General features: G+C 43.5%; 1 protein-coding gene across 4 annotated transcripts in view; it reads right to left on the bottom strand.

Annotated features, from left to right (window-relative positions):
• Nucleotides 1–19,083, bottom strand: part of LOC104011450 (serotransferrin-2-like) — a 34,305-nt gene that overhangs the window by 6,163 nt on the left and 9,059 nt on the right. Inside the window, exons 1-18 of one of the 4 annotated variants that reach the window (XR_015707205.1) lie at nucleotides 15,459–15,588; nucleotides 12,800–12,963; nucleotides 11,571–11,670; nucleotides 10,332–10,508; nucleotides 9,694–9,856; nucleotides 9,523–9,587; nucleotides 8,698–8,855; nucleotides 7,553–7,739; nucleotides 7,233–7,381; nucleotides 6,919–7,009; nucleotides 6,539–6,607; nucleotides 6,059–6,241; nucleotides 5,619–5,775; nucleotides 4,827–4,909; nucleotides 3,397–3,581; nucleotides 2,818–3,004; nucleotides 1,903–2,065; nucleotides 544–1,802 (exon numbers count right to left, since the gene is read on the bottom strand). Coding sequence is in view for 2 of the 4 variants with exons in the window: in XM_087768664.1 (XP_087624790.1) it covers nucleotides 2,016–2,065; nucleotides 2,818–3,004; nucleotides 3,397–3,581; nucleotides 4,827–4,909; nucleotides 5,619–5,775; nucleotides 6,059–6,241; nucleotides 6,539–6,607; nucleotides 6,919–7,009; nucleotides 7,233–7,381; nucleotides 7,553–7,739; nucleotides 8,698–8,855; nucleotides 9,523–9,587; nucleotides 9,694–9,856; nucleotides 10,332–10,508; nucleotides 11,571–11,670; nucleotides 12,800–12,963; nucleotides 15,459–15,510 (2,220 nt within the window). In the remaining 2 variants the exon portion in view is untranslated. Of the gene's footprint in view, nucleotides 1–543; nucleotides 2,066–2,817; nucleotides 3,005–3,396; nucleotides 3,582–4,826; nucleotides 4,910–5,618; nucleotides 5,776–6,058; nucleotides 6,242–6,538; nucleotides 6,608–6,918; nucleotides 7,010–7,232; nucleotides 7,382–7,552; nucleotides 7,740–8,697; nucleotides 8,856–9,522; nucleotides 9,588–9,693; nucleotides 9,857–10,331; nucleotides 10,509–11,570; nucleotides 11,671–12,799; nucleotides 12,964–15,458; nucleotides 15,597–17,841; nucleotides 18,181–19,083 lie in introns of those variants that run through there. The other 3 variants (XM_087768664.1, XR_015707204.1, XM_087768665.1) reach the window with 3 other exon arrangements.

The raw sequence follows: 19,083 nt of genomic DNA on the forward strand, positions 1-19,083 counted from the left end.
CCTGCTAGGTTCAGAACGGAGAGATTCAGAGCTGAAGCTGGGCAGTGGCTCACGTCCTACAGCCTGTGCGAGGCAGCAGACTGGTGCTTTTAAACCAATGCTGAAGCACAGGAGCGTCAGAAAGGCCTAGTAAGCATCTGTAATGTCTCTGCCAGAAAACAACTCCCCCACCCCTCCAACCCATAAAATCTTGTGTGTAACCTAGATTTTCAATTTATTGCTATTCAGCTGCGTGCTGCTCTTGGCAAAACGAAGCTGGCAGATGCGCTGCTTCACTCTGTTCTCCTAGCTCCCTTCTCTGATTGAGGTGCAGTGTTAGGCGGGTCCCGCAGGTGGCGTGTAAACTCCAGTAAAGAAAGCAAGGGAGCCCCTCAGAGACCTAAACAAGCATCCTGCTGTTCCCCCGCTTCTTCAGGGCTACAGCTTGCCGGCTGCAGCACAGTATATGAGGACTTTGCTCTATTACCACGTTGGGACTTGCTTCATTCACCGTTTACCTCTCCCCTCTCTTTCTGAAAGGTAGATGAGTTTGGCCTCGTATCCTCTCTGTTGTTTGATTAGTCAGTGTCAAACAATGGGATAAATGAGAAAGAGAACAGTCTCGGCTGAGATGCGCTGAATCTACAAGCCTTGCTGCTGGTCAGAGTGCAAGCTTTTTCTTTCTCAGGAAGTGAAAAGCGGGAGGAGAGGGGCGACTGCAAGTCAAAGAACAGGAAAGACAAGCCAGGCATGGTATGAACTGTTTAAAACCAGGTGTCCTTGGCAGTGCATTTTACACGTGAGTACTTTACTGCTGCCTCACTTTGTTGTTTTTGGTGGAGCGTTTTTTAATGTTTTTTTCCTTTAGATGGCAGATACATTGACTTTATCTCTATTGCAGCTGGCCTGTCTTCACTATTTGCATCTCATTTACTGCTAGCTGAGGTTAATACAACTGCAATATATATAGCAAGGACTGGAAAGTTTTGGGTGAAGGATTTTTTTAATTTTTTTTTTTTTAATTAAAAATCTTAACCTTGCCTGGTTCGGGGTGCACGGGAGCAGAAGGTGATAACACCTTGCAAATTGAAATGAGCCCTGCCCACAAAGAGCCATCCACTCTGAATCTTTATCCACTAACAGGCAAAATGAATACAAGATACATTCTGTTCAAAAGACTTCATATCATGTTCAGGCAGTTTCTGCTTGTAAAACCAATGCTGTTTAACTGATAATTCATATTTTGACAGTTCAAACAATCATAGATTCAAAGTGTCAAAGGTACTCTAAAATAATGGTTGGAGTTTTTAACAAGGATGAATATCCATTGTTTTCCTTCACCTTAAGGCGGCAAGCATCCAGTTCTTCTGGCTATTAGAGCCTTAATACATTAATTTGTGAGAGAAAAATGTTTTGATTTGCTAGTATAAATCCTCGGTTAAAAAAGCAAATACATTCTTCCCAATTAAAAGCAGAAAAGATTACTGATTCTGACAGCAATTACATATACAACCTATAGCATATAGGTGTATTCAGCAAGGACTATCTAGCTGCACCCGAAATCATGGCTGTAGGAGGACAATGCTGCAACTACCAAAATATCAGTCGATTTTTTTTCTTTTTTTGCATGGAAACAGTTTATAAGACAAACAAGGCAAACGGCTACCGACTAACCTGTGCTGCTCCTGACAGTCTGTATGGTATTGGCCCTGCTATTTCCACAAAAATGCTGATTTCTCCATAGCAGTTGTACAGAATTGCTGATCCTAGTTCTGTGCTGTGGGTTATGCAGGCTGGCCTGTGCTGTTCCACATGCTGCCATGCTCCAAACAAGAAAGGGGTGACACGTGAGCAGCATTGCATTATCATAAACATAACATCTGCTTTAAAAAAACAAAAAAAAGACCAGAGTATTCAGCATACATTTCTAGAGATGACGGTTTCCTTGCTGATTGCTTTGGATAGGTTGGACTTGCTATGTCCTTGTTTTCAACATTGATGGTGGTGTACGCGCCTTGCAGAGACTGTATTAGCCGTCAGTTCGATGGGGATGCACAGATATCCTGTTTGCAGAAGTCTAAGATGCCTACAAACCAGTAACAAAGTATACACTTAAAGATGCTATCAGCTTTAAAAATAACAAATTCTTCACCTACTATTCACCAAAACAGCAGAATAGAGGTAAAATTCCCCTTTGGAACTTCAGTTCTTTAACAACTTAGACTCACAGAGGTCTAACTTACTGTGTAATCTTCATTTACTTCAATACAGATTTTCAGATCCCAACCCTGGCTCATAGACAGTTTCAGTTTTCGTGATAGCTAAATGCAGATTTCATACAGGTTTCAATGGAAAATAATGAAAAAGCCATCCTTTAAGTTTATAAAGGTTTTGATCTTGAGTTCTCTAGTGCACTCTTTTTACAAAGGAAATTATTTAACTTATTTTGAGGTTAATTCAAGAATTAAATATAAAATTTCTTATCTTTTCCCCAAGTTTGGCATATTCAAATGAACATTATATTCCCTTTTCCCAGATCTTTGGAATTGAAGGGAAAAATTTCAGAGTGCGAGTAAACCAGTCCCATTTCAACAAGCTCATATTTGCTCTAAAATGTATTGGTTATTCTGTTCCTGCAAAGCTCCAGTTTCAGTGCTTTTGGATAGGAGCTGTAAGAGGCTCTAAAGGAGCTCCAAACACAGTACTCCTTGGAAAATTGTTACTAACAGGATTATGTAGAACATAGTTCTCCAGTCTAAACAAAAGGGCAATAGCTATGCACAGAAGGCTTCCTGCTTCACGTTTTTCTCTAACTCGAAATTCAGAACGTGACTTTACCTGCAGGTGTACAATTAAACACTGATTCTGCCAGGTGAAAGAAAGACACTCCAAGGATTTCCTGGTAGCTCATGTGACTTGCATGAACAAGGTACTGAGTAGTATCTTTGAAAAGCAGATCGCTTTCACCATACTTCCACGACTGAAAGAGATGGAATTCAGAGTCCAGTTTGCTTCCCAGAGATTCCTAAACAGAAAAGAAATAAGTTCCACAGCTTGGATCACAAATAGCAAGGTTAAGCCAGTGACCCTCAGTTTTACAGCAACATCTAGCAGAACAAGGTTCCACTTTTCACCTAGCGCTGTCCTTACTCGTACAAAAAGATGCCGTTTTGCAGTGGCTTATTTCTCAGCAAAAGTATGACCACTGTGGAATGGCAACCAGTGCGAAAATGTCCCCTTAGAGAATCCAAATAATTATTTTCTCAATCTCCTATGCTCATTCTTAATTCTTTCATATTGGACCTGAGGGCACTTTGTGTGTTTAGTATATAAAGCTTTTGATCTTGAAAGGGTTTTCAGCAGTCGTACATAACAAGTGATAACATGCTAACTTTTCCCTGTTATCATCTGCCTTACCTGGGATTTCATTAGAAAATCATGGATTTTAGTGACAGTGACTGGTCGAGTCATGACTGTGCTGGGGGGAACGGGGCCAAGGTTACAGCCCCCCCATTCTGTGACTGCAGCGCGCGTTCCATCCGCACACAAGAGTTCAAAGTCAAGAGGGGTATAACCTTTTGCCCAACCAGAGCTGTCCAGATCTGAAAAGAAGATGAAGTCAAAGGAAAACCTTTTAAAGAATGAAAGCAGAAGACAGGGTGAATCTCGTGCAAAATGCTAAAAATTGAGAGGAAGCAGTTTAGTCAATATGTTCAAAACAAATGCAGCATGCTATCTGATCATTCATTAGGAACAGGGTAGTGTTTTCACTGAGGAAACAGGTCAGTGAACTTAAGCTGCACCTATCAACTGAAAACTAGAGTAACATCGAGGCATACGAACAGCTTATTATGCCTCATCTTCATCTGTAATCAGATTGCTTTCTGAAAACAAAGCAATTCAGCCTGCACGTCCTTTGCTTCCCCAAACAAACTGCTCATTGCTGCATGAATTCCTGTGGGTTTCCAGGCCCTTCTATGCCCACTTGATTTTAGAGAGACTCCTCTCTTAGAAAAGTCTCTTCTGTTACTGAAATTGCCTAAATTAGAATTTCAGTGTGCTTCATCAGGCTGAACAAAATGGGGGTTCCTGTTCTCTTCGCCTCTATGAAAAGGCAGCGTATTTTGGCTGTTAGAGCGGTAGGCATAATTTAAGAAATCAAGGGGATTTAAGCTACTGTAACCAAAAGCATTTTCATCAACAAAATCCAATTGCTAGGCTGTTGCAAAGATCACTATTTCCCAGAGGAATTTAAACATTTGTCAGTGCAGTAACAATGTTGTTTTAGAAGCTGTGAAAGGCAGAATAATTTGCAGTATTTTTACCTATTAAGCTACTTGGGCTGTTTATCCCCTAAGTGCCTGTGAAACAACATGAGGCAGTTGCCGTGTCACGATGAAGCCACGGAACATCTCCCAGCACCAACAGCCCACAGCATTGCCCTTATCTGCCATTTGCATTCTTGAAACTCTGATTAAAAACAACAGGTACATGCATTATGGCTGCGTATGGGAGAAAGCCTGGTGGGAAAAGTCACTTGCTCTTTAAAGCTTTAAGCTTTCCAAAAATGAGTGCAGTCTCCAAGGATGATTACCCCCCAACACACACCTTGATCTTTGCACTCAGTGATTCCTCCTCTTTCCTCTCTAAAACTGAACAGTATCTGAACCTCGAGCTTTACTGGAACACCTACGTGCAGGAAGGTTCTTGCAATTTTCCAGTTACAAACACAACTTCATGGACCTAGATTAAACCTGTAAAAGCTGATCCTCACGAGTGACAGTCACTGTGTGGGAAGTAACTGACGCCAATGAACATTCTCAAAGGAAAAAAGAATCTCATCTCACTCTGTATGTTCTGGAGTAGGTTAGAGTGTTCCAGGAAAGCTACATCTCCAAAGCTTCTTCCACTGGGATTGCCAACTAGACACCTAGTGCAGGAAAAAAACCCAAGAAGTTATCAGAGACAACCACTACATGATGACTGACGTTTGGACAGTCACCTGAAGCTAAACCAGGAGTAGCTGGAAGTATCCCCCTCATCTGTAATTACTTGGTGGTTACGTGGAACAAGCCAGTGATGTCAGTATAGACCTTGGTGGACAATGTTCACCTATTTGATAAGACAATTCCTTTCATCCCTTAAAGCAGCTCCCAAGTCAAAGTTGTGGCACAATGCCCGTGCAGCCTCACCTGTGCCTAGCCAGGAAAGAGAATGTAATTCAACTAAATGCATTTTATATATTCTATACGAGTGCTTTCACCTTTAATACTCTTCTCTGCCTCTGCTCCAACTATGGTTTTTTTAGTATCTCCAGTCTCTTTAATTACCTCCTGTACCCTACGCTGCTTCTTACCTCTGCTCTCTGACCTTCTAACTACCTTTCAGCCCTGCTCTTTAACGAGTCAGTACCAATGCCTAAGCCTTACATGTTTGGAAGCATTGTCTTGCTCTGGAAATGGTTTCATGACTCTCTTAAATCAGCTGAACATCCCATAGCAACTGCAGCCAAAACAAAACACATGCTAGCATACAGCCGGTTGCTTAACAAAGAACTCCAGAGAAAACCCTCAGCAGAATAATAATAATAGTCAGTTCTGGCTATTGCTCTGCATTTCAGACTCTGACAAAAGGCCTACCTGAGTGCTCCCATGTTGCCATAGTAACGCTCGTTATGACTTGCAGCACATCTGCTGGATACTCGAGCCCCTTCCACCTCACCGTCTCCAATGCACACCTTGCACAGGTTTCCATCTGCTCCCGGCATGCAGCCCTTCCAAAAGTAATTCTGATAAACTGAGTAGAGAAAACTGAGGTGAGATTAGGGCAAGGTATTCCAAAGCCTCTTCACGCATGGGGAAAGACAGGAATGGAATTCCATCCCAACAGCTAGCAAGGAGAGGGCTACATAGCGTGAAGAATCACACATAGTCAGATAGGAGGAGCTGCTTCCACACCCTCTAAGACTGCAGTCATCGCTTGCTGGTCAAATCCTCATGGCCCCATCTCCATTTAACTCCCAAATTTGGGGCTTCAGATTTCCGTGGTCTAGTCAACAGGAGCCCCGAGCAGCCCTTACCAGAGCCAGTGTCACAGTTCGCAGTGTCATTCTCCAGAGCTCCCACTGTGTATCTGGAAAGCAGTAACCACCCTCCAGGACTGTACAGGTGACTGTGGCAGGATCGCCTTCCCCTAAGGTTGCGGATGTTAATCTGTTTGGCATTTTTCTTAGCTAGGGCAACAGCATAAACTGGTGGCAGTGCTGTAAAACAATGACAACAACCAGTTACACTAAGGCAGTTAAGTATTCCAGACAGGTACAGCCCCCCTCTTCCCTCTCTCATCCTGTCACGATATCTTCAGTTACAGGAGAGGATCTGCATTCTTTGCTTAGCCACAAAGCTCTTGTCCTAGCTGCTCGGCATTATCTGTAAAGCTCCTACTGAACATGCACAGCAATTTCTTTCCCAAACCAACATGCAAATACATTCCTACATAAATCCTAGAGGCAGCCTCAGGAAAATCTAAACCTTTTGCCTTCTCAAAGTTGTCCTGTTACCTTTGCGCTTAAGATGAATCAGTTTCCCTGTTTCCTCCATGCTCTTAGCAGCTGGGGCACAATCTCCCCCTGGAGAGGAGAGACAACCATTAAGGACCTTGCGACTGCTGTCATTCCTATTGCATGGCAGCACCCCGTCAAAAACCTTGCGATCCTCTTGAGCCATGTCAGCTCCTCTGTCCCTTTTACGGAAGATATAATAAACAGCCAGACCAAATGCTAAAGCCAGTTAGTGGAAGAGCTGGGAAGAGTACTCAGACATATATATTGATTCCTGCTTCCATCACAAAACATCACAAACTGTGGACATTTAACTATATGGTTATATAATGGTACTTTTTTGATTCCCTGCCATATGCTAAGGTCACACGAGAACTTACCATAACATTCTGCAGCTACAGGCACCAATCCACACCTCCCTGCAATGTAGACATGTGTTGCGTCCAGGGTGACTGCATCAGCCTCACTACTCTGCCAACAGCATCACAGAAAATAACAAAAAGAGGATTTGCATGATTTGTGTAACCAAACAGCTGTACTTCCCCACTGGCTGGAAATTCCCCTGCATAAATTCCCTCTCATTTGCACTGGTTCCTCTAGTGTACAAGCTGGTTTTCCTCTTGCTCAGCTCAGACAAAGACATACACACCCTGTGCGGTCTTATCGTATACTCTGACCAGAGGGAGTCTCCTACCTTGATCATTTCAATGCATTTGGTCATGGACGTTGCTTGGACACAGACTAATGGGTCGGATTTGATGTTCAGTGCCCACTCCTCACATTTGCGAAGCTCAGCGTCACTGATGCAGCACCAGCGCACAACACTGTTGTCCAAAGAGCTTCCTGCATTAGAAGGAAGGAGCACATGTGAGATCATGTCACCTATGCACCAATCTGTTCTTTGTTAAAAGAGACATTTAGGTCTATGCACTTGTGCCTGGCAGGGAGGAATAACACAGAAAGAGAACTTTTTCTTCTCTTTCCTTAGCTACAGTTCTTTGGAAGGCTTCTCACCTTCATGGCCTAGTCCCTTAAGGAGAGCTACATAATCCAGACCAAGGACATAGGCAATTTCTAGCTGCTCCTCAAGAAGCTGCAGGTGCTGAGTGGCATCCTGGAACAGCAGGTTCTTCCCCCCAAAGGGTGCTGAAGTGAAGAGTTCAAACCTGGCTCTTTCCTTTCCTTGTCGCCCAAAGAGGCGCTAGGACAAGAACAAACACTTTTAATTGCAACAAATCTGCTCATCCTTCCAGTAACAGGCAGCCTCATCCTCCCCTCTCTTCATATCAATAGTTTGTAATACAGCACTCGGTTCCATCACACTGGGACAAAGCCCACAGTTACTGCAGTGAGTGGATGGTTCCAGTCCTAAAAGCGTTACATGATTCACTTTTTTGAAGACTTTTTTCCCATCTTAGTTATTCCGATTTATTGGGCTGTGCTCAATGTCTCCTACCCCGGAATGGCAGCTGAGGGAGTACAGCTGAGTGAGAAACATTTGTGATAAAGATCAGTGCAGTAAAGGGGTGCAAGATATCTTGTGTAATAAGCGCACTGACAAAGGCATATGAAGATCTCTCAATAAAGAAGAGATTTTGTACAACTGCTGTCTACCAGCGTCTGTGTGACAGTACAACCCAGCCCACTGGGTTGAATTATTCACTGTTCGCTGGGCTATTTTAAGGGCTAGATAGCTTCATAAATTCTTTAAATTTGCATTTAAATATGCATTTCAGGTTCAGCTTCAAATAGATTCCTGGATGTCAAGGTAACAGATAGTATTTGTAAGTAAGTTGAGAAAAAGAGAGGAACAAAGGTGAACCTGCCTGAACCTATGCGTCGCCCTAAGCTACATACGAATTCACGTAAGTTCCGGGGCAGGATGAACACCATTAGCCATTTTTCAGTTTGGGTGTTATGGCATCTTCCCCTTCTTTACTTATTTATTCCCACCCTTCTACAGAAGAACACTTTAGAGAGAAGTGAAACCTTCTTCCAGAAGCCAGTGCAGGATCCTTCCCCAGATCAACGAATTTTTAGTCCTTTTTCACACGAACTATAAAATTCTCAAGAAAGAAGGCAAGCTGGGTGGTAATCTCCACACAAAGATGGAAGAAAAGCCTGTGTCTGGAGATATACAGCTCATAATATCCACTCACTTGGATCATGGTAAGAAATTTGTTGGTAATCTTCTGGAAGTTGTGGCGGGTGATGATACCACGGCCAGGCCCTTTGCCCAAGTTACAGGTGCTGTATTCAGTCAGCTCAGCTGTAGTCCCGTCAGGACATAAGAGTTCATATTCCCGTTGTTCTGACTCTGAAACAACAGGACACTCACGAATCTATGAAGCGAGATGTGTCTTGGCAGCAGGCACAGAGATGGAAGGTAAAACGTTTTTCAGGGGAGGTTGCTCAAAGGTTAGGCAAGCAGCACAGTGTACCGAGCACCCTTGGGAAAGTTGTCTTTGATATGCTCTTCTCTTAACAAAGAGGGGACCTCAGCCAAAATACTCTTTAAACTGTACCCCTGTAAATACGTTTGTTTAAAAATACTTACCTGCAAATACTACTGCTAACCACCTTCAAAAACATCAATACAGAGCTCGACTGAGTTTAAAAATACAAAACAGGTAGACGGGAACTGCACATTTTAGCAGCTCAACACACTGAATTTTGAAAGGAATCTTATAACTCAGGCAATGCAAATACTGAGCTGCGTCAGAGACTTTAGGCTAAAGAAATCACCTGTATAAAAACATCTGTCTGCTCCCCTTCTAAGAATCTCCTGTGAGCAGTTATTGCTCACTTACTCTTTCCTTTTCTGTTTCCTTCTGACTTGTGTGGAAAGCCAAGAAATACCACTGAACTGCTTGCAGAGATTGAATTTTCCCTGGAAACAACAAAAATATAGGCATATCCCCCAAACTCCCATGCAGGAAAGAGCACAGCCAGAGGTTAAAAGGAATCCAAGTTTTCAGGATTACCTGTAGCACTCATAATTGCTAGATGATCTAAAAAGGCAACATCCGCCACTCCATTCTTCAAGCACCTGCAGGAAGGCAAATGTCATCCTATTAACCTGTCGCCTGGCTTTTCCTCCCTCACAAGTTCTTTTTCCCCGAAGGTAAATTCAGTGCAAGTGTCACAGAGCTCACCTGAAGGCTCCCTCAGAGTCATAGAAGGGTTCGTTACTGCTTGTCTCACAGAAGTGGTTCTTGTCTCTGACATAGGATTTTTGGCCTTGGCAGAGAGCACACAGTCGAGGAGCAGCAACACCAACCCCAGGGATGCAACTTGCATTGAAATACTCACTGATTACTGCAGATGTAGGGGGGCAAAAAAAAAAGAAATAAAAAAAGTCAAATGGGAAAAAATGGAAGGGGCCAAAGATAACGTGGGCACAACTAGGACTATGGTGCTTTAAAAAATAAATAAACCCATCAACAAATGCAGCTTCATTGTCTAAACTTCAAATTTGAAACATTTTCTGGAAACAGAGTGATCAAATTTTGCTTGGTTGAAACCATCCTTGTGCTGGCTAGATATGGCAAAGATTTATTCCTTGTTGCATACAGAAGACAAACATTTTCTGTTTTGGTAACAATTCTGCTCCTTTGAGATCACTAGAAAAGTTCTGAGGAGAGCTAAGAGCCAGTATCAAAAACACTCCAAGAGGATATCTCATCCACAAAGCCCTTCGGTTTCCACATAGCTCCGTTCATTCTACATCTGCTTGCATTTCACTCCCTTTTGCTGAGGGCAGACACATAGCCCTGCGGCTCCCATCACCCACCTTGGCTCAGAGGTTGCGCCTCATCCCAGGAAAGATCATTTCTTGCCAGGAGAAAGCCAAGTGGAATATTCCAGCCTGATGTCCATCTGGCTCCATTGTGGCAGCTGCGCGCACCTCGTAGCCTCTGGATATCCAGAGTTCCTCGTCTGGCAATGGCCACAGCAAAAACACAACTTCCTGCGACAGGACAAAATATGTAACAGAAATAACTCCCAATTCTGCAGCTTCCATCTGTGTACAGGAGTTCAACTACTTCTGTCAACATGGCTAAGGAAAAAAAAAAGTCTTAGGCATATGAAACATAGGTACTCATGCCAGGAACTTTACCGTACACTGGCTACATGGCACCTTGTCAAACTGAACAATGCAAGTGATGTGCAAAGCAAGAACGTAAAAATCTGGTGGAAAAGGCTTACAAAATCATCCAGCTCCATCCTCCAATGCAATTGCTTCTCAAGAATTTTGAACACTTGTATCACACTGTTTAGGTACTGTAATGGAAAGAACGCCTTATCCTCAGAACATACTTACCACGTGAAACATATCAATTCCACTATGATGTCATGGTTCTTCACCCAAAACAAAATTCAAGTCTGTTCTTATACTGTCCCCTTATTAGTCTCTTCCTACATCCATCTGCTAATTTGGCTCCCTTCTCAGGTTCACGTCCCCCAAGTATTTTCTACTGTGTGCTTGATTTCGGCTCAGACTTTATTCTTGCCTTATAAATCATTCATTGCACAGACTGTTCCGGTCTGCCAGGAATGAAGAGGAATCTTACCATAACAAGATTCTCCACCTTACATTCTTGCCTCTTTAGGGTGAGAAGGAGAGAATTAATTCATGAGAGAAGCTAATCTCTTAAAGAACCGCTAGTAAATGTTCAGTTACACTAGTAAAGAGCACGGTATAATTGACACAGATGGAATAAACCCCTTCTTATTCCCTACAAGATGTAGAACTGCAGTACACTAGTGCTGCAGGCAGGGGCAGATACAGACAGTTTGTCATAGTGGCAGTACCACCAGCAGAAAGGCTACTAGCGACAAAGCACCACTGGTATTTTATTCATCATCACTAAGTACTTTAGAAACAGTTGTTAGTCACCTCCACGCTCCTCTACAGTTAATGAAAACATATAGATGTTTTTCCAAGAATTCTTGAGCTTTGCCTTTCCCTGCACAGCAATTTATTAGCCAAATCAGAAGTGCAGCTTATTCTTTTGCTTTATGAACCTACCTTGATCATAGATCTCCTTTGCCACCACTGTCAAACCATATAGCTTTACAGCTGAGTAAACATCTCCAGCATCCAAGGAGGCAGCATCTGCTTTATTCACCTTAAAAACAACAGCAAAACCTTCAAAACAAGTGTGTTTACAGGGAAACAGAGCAGCTTCAAGAGCAGAGTTTCTGCCTGAGAAGCAGCAACCAGTGATTTTTACAAGCATTTGCTTTGTTTGTAATTGAATCCCTGCTACTAAGCATGGTGAAATGTTTGCAATGAAGGCTGAGTTACCTTCAAAAAATACCAGTTCTTATCCAGTAACATCCTTTCTCACCTCCTCTTTGGGCCTTCCATTCCAAAAATACAATTCTGATGCCAACTGAAGAAAAAGGCAACCCCTATTTCCTCCTACTGCTACCCCAAGGCCCCAAATCCTCAGAGTTCTCCTGGCTATAATCTTTCCATAACCTGGAAAGTGGAACTGAAGTCTAATAACAAGGGACGCAGGACAGAATGAAAACATAAAATAAATTATTCCCTGAACCAAAAAGAAAGGTTTTCTTTGTTTTGGTTTCCAGGTCAGATTTGGACTCCATTGAAGGCAACTGAGACTGAATGAAAATGGAAACTGAAATTCTCTGTCTGAATCAAGTTTTAGGTATCTTAATGAAATTATTCTATAGCACATGCTTATCTTCCTGTTTCGTTACTGATTTTTTTTCAAAGCATACAGCATTACGAAAATTTCATTTCAGAAGTGGTCAGTTACAAGAGCTGACACTTACAGAAGGTCTGATGTCTCATTTTATTCAAATCAAAGATTTTTATATGAAAAAAGACTTTGTTCTTTAATTCAGAAAAGACTCACTGGGGGCTAAAAATAGCAGGGAAGAAAGGGAAAAGAAAATATTTGCTAGAGGCAGAGTAGGATCAAAGCCCTCAAGCAAGGGGAATGCTCTGAGCAAGTTTTGATTTAGTAGTTTGGGTTTGTCCATTTATTTCCAAGCAGCTTTTTACTTCTTTCCTGGAGAGTGCAAGGACATTAGCTGGGGTAAAATAGTACATCTAGTGGAATGCTCATGGGTTTTCATTCTTGCCTCTCAAGCTACTGTGTACTTTGTCATATATGCAATACCATCATTTCAGTATCATTTTATTCTCCCATGGATTCTCTTTACCAGTTACTTCTTCAAAAGAGGATTTGGACCCAAAATCAGTTCTAAAAATCTCTGTGAACTCACCCTGATTTTATCAATGCAGTCATGTGTATTGTGGGCTCTGATGCAAGAAATCCTAGCAAACGAATTGACAGTAGCAAGGGGCAGCACAGCCGTAAGTGCTTTGGACAGTTCAGCACACTTTCTCTGTTCCAGGTCAGAAAGGGTGCACCATCGGAATTTCTTCCCTGTAGGATCCAAGAAGAAGTCAAGATTTGTAGGATTTAGTGAAAAAAAAACCAACAAAACAAACTCAGTTTAAGACCTTATGGAAGAGGGAGGTTATTGTATTTTATTTAACTTCACGAGTAAGTTGATTCTGCTCACTCACACCGACATACCCACATACTTACAGGCTGCCCTAGCAGTCTGACCAAGATCACTTTGGCCCGACATGGAGGACAATGAATGTTTGCTGTTGAATCTTTACTGTGCCTCTTTGCTTCCTCTTGACTGGCAGCAACCAACTAGTTTTTAGGTAGATTTTTCAAGAACCACCTATTATTATGGCATAATCTTTTGCCTCAGTATCTTTCTTGCTTCATCCTCCATGAATTTTAGGCAAGGCTGCCACCCAAAATGAGGAAACAAAGGCAAGGACATCTTTATGGCTATGGTCTGTTTTCCTGTGGGGATAGCAAGAAGAGGAATGGCGCTCACAATGTAGGGTAACCTCGTTACCATCTTCCTGTTATCAGACTGCAGTTTTTCTCCTAACAAGTCAACTGTGATGTGACCTTATCAGAGCACAGACCTTCTCCTCTTGATGTAAACAATGCATTCCCCAGGGTTTATCAGTTTTATTGCTGTCAGTTGTGTCCTTGGTTATCAATACAGGCCATTCTTTGAACCTTTGCTCTGCTGTTTCCTCTGGTGCTTTCATACACACATATTCCCATGCATAATTGATCCATACCAATCCTAGTATTTCTGTTACAAAGTTCTAGAGAGCCAGAACTCAGCCTGCAAAAGAACAAGAAGTATGGACGGAGGATGTTGGTAGGGGATCAGGTTGCTTTAGCTTCGTTGAATTTAGTCTTTAGAGAGGGGATTGTTGTTTTTCAAACAGACAATAACTGGTGTTGCAAGTCCCAGCTGTCTCACAGCACTGGGCGCCATGCTTTGTTAGAACAGCAGTTCCTGCAGAGTGCCGTGCTTTGTCAGAACAGTATTTCCTCCCCATCTTCTTTCCAGACAAGGACTACCTGATTTTAAATAAGACGACCCACATCAGAGCTCCAGGGTCAGAAAACCTTAGATCAGACGAGAAGTATGAAAATTTTAAGTTGGAAGAAGTTCACAATTAAATGCTACTCGGTAATACAGCAAACCAAATCCCTCAATCCAGGAAGTGAGGATCTGGGACTATTTGAAATTATGATGGCGATTCTGTGACTTGGACCTTCTTCTGTTTTAAACAGTGTACTATCTAAGTGTTGCCTCAGCAATGACAAGTAACTTGCTGCACTTCCCTCAAAATAGAGAGGTTTATCTTCCGTGATAACACCCGCTACCAAAGACGAAAACTAGGGACAATTTGGTTATTGCCAATGAAGAATCATGTACTACGTTGAACAGAGCATTGAATAAGCATTAACCACAAAATCCTTACAATCCTACCTCTTCCAAGCAGGAAGTTAGTAAGAATTATCTTAATTTCTGGATGCCAAAGAGATTAAATAACCTGCACAGGAACACTCTGTAAATTTGTAGCAGAACTGAACTATTCAGTTGTCAGATCTTTTTCCAGCTGAAAACTAAATAACCGATAAAAAACAAAACAGCACCAGCAGAAAGAAGGAAGATGCAATTAGGAGTGAAAGATAAGGTGAAACCTCCTTCTCCAGGGGAAGTCAGGGGTTTGGTTTGTTTAAACTGACTATGAAGCTACATCCTAAGTAGTTCAGACATGTCAACAAAATTTCCTCTTTTGCTTTAGGCTCCAATTATTCCATCTTGGACGTACTATGACTTATTTTGTATTCTTCCTATTAAATGCCTTCTACTCTGAAATATATCATCGTGTACATCTCAAGAAGATACTATGCATTTAAGGAGAAAAAAAGTGATTATCGTATATAAAAAAAGCACGCAGTTATGTAACTTGAAAGAATCTTGTACCATGTAATGAAAACCAGGACTGAATGCATAGAAAACACTACAACATCTCTAACGTTGTCATTTCCAGATGTTTAAGCATTTGGCTCTCTGGCGATCTATTAATATTAAAAAAAATATTGCCAGGAATAAATAATGCTTAGAATTAAAACACTGAAGTTTTTATTTCTTTGAGCACAGCATCAGACATTAGTACTCCACTTGTTTTGACGTGAACGCAGTGCAATTCCAAAAAGAACGCGTTGTGGTTTTAGAGGGGAGCAGCTTGCAATACACTGATTCATTTTGACAGCGTTAATGAGTACACAGATCTCAACTATTCAAAGGAAACAAACCTTCACTGAATTGCTAAGAAACTAGTGTATCGAGCTGCTTCAAAACTAACAGGGTCACCATCTGCCAATGATCAAACAGGAAAAATACAGGCAAATGGAAACCACAGGCACAGTTCTAGCTGCAACTTCTCTGCACAGAAGAAAACAAAACCAAAGCATATATTAGAGTTTGTATCCTGGTAACCCATCCAGAGGTCACCTTTCTCTTTCCCTCTCTGCATCAGCCTTACCTGAAGACAGCAAAGTGAAGATGATTAGGACAATTAAAATCACTGCCTTCATGATTACAGCAGTCCAGCAAGGATCCTCTCTCTACCCTGACGCTCTGCCTTCTCATACCAGGCATTCCACAGTGATGACCAAAGCTTCTGGAAGATAACAAAGGGGTTTTAGGCATCGACAAGGATAAACCAAGATTTAAGAAAAAGCCTAAACTGTCAGAGGGTGGTATGCCCTGGTATGCAAAGGGGAAAGGGACAGTGTCCTATTCCTATCCACAGAGGGAAAATATCCGTGCATTTTCTGCTCTGTTATCAACAGACATAGGAAGAAATGTAAGCCTCTGCTTTTGAAATAAATTATGCTTCTCCTGTTTCAAAAGGCACCAAAATGCCTTCAGGAGGTAGGTAAGACTTACATCTATTTGACAAAAAAGGTATCTAAAGCTAAGTGAATTGCCCAGACTACTGAACATATCTCTCTACAGAATATTGAAGGGTCCTTCTTACCTTATTTTTTCACCTGATAATGGTTTATCTATTGAGTAATTTTAAACAAAAAGTAATCCTATGAGTCCCTAAGAATTCAGAACAGAACTGTGACACTGTTGACTCTCTTGACTCTCTTCATTCCATTCCATCACAGCAGTCTCATCCAAGCTGGCTTATTTCCCTGTTTTCTAACACTTAGCCTGGAGTATTACCTCTTAATTACTCTACAGCAGCCATGATTAACATCATTAATTCTACAGCAGGGGAAAGAAGTACATATATATATATATATATGTGCATATATAAGCAGAAGTGTGCATACTGAAATGATGTCATGATGCATAAAATATTGCTAATACGGTTTCATCTTTCCTGTTCAGGAAAGAATTGACTATTCCTGAAGTCCTGGAGAAAGAAAGTCTTTTTCCTAGTTTTGTTTTCCTTCTTCATCTTATGGATTTTCTTAGTACTTTCTCTGCTTCATGTATTTTTGCCCATACTTCTCCCAGATTTCTTTCGTTGCCTTATGCACTCTTCCCCAGTGATTCACAGTCCTTATTCCCCACTTGCTTCTTTTGCATTCACGTACATGGATTCCATTGCTTATCCCTGCGTTTCATAAGTTCCCTCACTAGATCTGCAACATCTGTTAAGTTGTTCTGTCTCCCACTAATCCGATCACAGGAGGAGTTACATTTCTCACTACTTCCTGAGCAAATGTTCTCAAGCCCTAAGATGTCCGTTCTCTCATTCGCTAGGAGAACAACCGTGGTATTATCCCACCTTTCGACCTGGCCCACCTGCACAGGCCTAGCACAGCTTACTACCCTTTGGGAAGTAGGTTTTATTCCTCAGCGAGTGCAGTTTATATAATCTTTTGATACAATATATTATCAGATGTTAAAAAAAACCCAAATGTAAGAACAAAACACATGATAAAAGTAATTTTAAAATAGTCAAAAGTCCATGTATTTACTTGTAATTCCAGGGAGAAAGCTTAGATCAGGACAGATCACGCATCAGTTCAGCCAATGTCAGTTAATATACACTATAAACAAGTGTGTTTCTTTTAACTACACCTTAACCTCTGAATCACTCCTGAATCACTTCTGGGGAAACTCGTGGGTCAGGCCCACCAGCAGGGTGCAGTTAGACATCAAAGCTAATGGCCCTTGCAATGCTTGTAGCAAAGCACCGAACAGGATCAAATCCCGCCTTCTTTGAGGTTTTACTTCCTGCCAAGCCTACCATTATGTTAGCTCAGGATATATGCACATCCCAACTACTCAGTCAGCTAAGATTATTACTATTACATGAGGGCTGCACCTCAATCTCTGCTCAAATTTTACATATTTAAAAATAAAAGGCTTTCCTGTATATGTCTAAGATACTTATACAGATACTACGCTGCTGTCTGTGGTGATGTGAAAAAAGCAGAATAACACACAGATATTGTAGACTTCATTTAGGGCTAGTCAGGAAAACAAACATTAATCACAAATGTAAAGTAATCAGGTCAGCCGAGAGGACCATGTCCTAAAGCACCGAGGATGCAGAAACAGCAGCAAGACTCTGGAATTCTTTTCCTACTGATTCACCCTATGAAACTGCTCCCCTACACCATCAGAAAATGGTAATTAGCTACTTCCCAGTAATGTAGCATCTATGCATCTCTCTAGGGATGCATCTAAGAAGATGGAAACCCAATAACATCTATAAAATCACCTCTGTGTTGCCAGGATCCAGGCAAGGGACACCAGAGTAGGAAAAGAAGTTACTGCACTACCCCGCCCGACATCTCACTTGCAAGAACAGCATTATGTCTGTCCCGTGTCGTGTCCCCCCCAGTAAAATCCCTGCCCTGATATCCCTGGTGCTCCCATATCTGTGGTGAAGGACTTACCTGCCCCTCAACAGCAACGCTGGGAAGCAGCTGAACCCCAACTGCCTCATCCTCAACTCCCCAAGAAGCAGTCCTCTCCTCAAACCATACCTCCCTTTGGGGAACTGTCCTGATGCCATCCCCCCTTTGTGGAGCAGCCTTGTCCCCATACCACAAACCCTCAGAGACAATCCTGTCCCCACACTACATTCCCCGGGAAACGGCCCTGTTCCCCCACCACATCGCCTCAGGGACGGCCCTGTCCCCACACCACATTGCCTCAGTGAGGGCCCTGTCCCCCCACCACATCGCCTCAGGGACGGCCCTGTCCCCACACCACATCGCCTCAGGGATGGCCCTGTCCCCCCACCACATCACCTCAGTGAGGGCCCTGTCCCCCCACCACATCGCCTCAGGGACGGCCCTGTCCCCATAACCACATTGCCTCAGTGAGGGCCCTGTCCCCACACCACATCGCCTCAGGGACGGCCCTGTCCCCACAACCACATCGCCTCAGGGACAGCCCTGTCCCCCCACCACATCGCCTCAGTGAGGGCCCTGTCCCCCCACCACATCGCCTCAGGGACGGCCCTGTCCCCCCACCACATCGCCTCAGTGAGGGCCCTGTCCCCCCACCACATCGCCTCAGGGACGGCCCTGTCCCCCCACCACATCGCCTCAGTGAGGGCCCTGTCCCCACACCACATCGCCTCAGGGACGGCCCTGTCCCCACAACCACATCGCCTCAGGGACAGCCCTGTCCCCCCACCACATCGCCTCAGGGACGGCCCTGTCCCCCCACCACATCGCCTCAGTGAGGGCCCTGTCCCCCCACCACATCGCCTCAGGGCCCGCCCTGTCCCCACACCACACTGCCTCAGTGAGGGCCCTGTCCCCCCACCACATCGCCTCAGGGACGGCCCTGTCCCCCCACCACATCACCTCAGTGAGGGCCCTGTCCCCCCACCACATCGCCTCAGGGACGGCCCTGTCCCCCCACCACATCACCTCAGTGAGGGCCCTGTCCCCCCACCACGCTCCCCAGAGAACAGCCCTCACCACACGGGACATCCCCCTTTGGGGAACAGCCCCGTACCCGTCTCCCCATTCCCCCTCTCCCCTGAGGAACGGTCCCGTCCCTGCACACCACGTTCCCTTCAGGTAACGGCCCCTCACGCAGCACCGCGGAGCGCCCCCGCCCCTCGCACCACCTTCCCGCCGCGGCCCCGCTCCCCCTCCGCCGCGCCGGCCCCGCCCCCGCCG

Source organism: Nipponia nippon, unplaced genomic scaffold (genome assembly GCF_047370975.1).
Source record: "Nipponia nippon isolate SJK-2023a ecotype South Korea unplaced genomic scaffold, ASM4737097v1 scaffold_30, whole genome shotgun sequence".
Lineage (NCBI taxonomy): Eukaryota > Metazoa > Chordata > Aves > Pelecaniformes > Threskiornithidae > Nipponia > Nipponia nippon.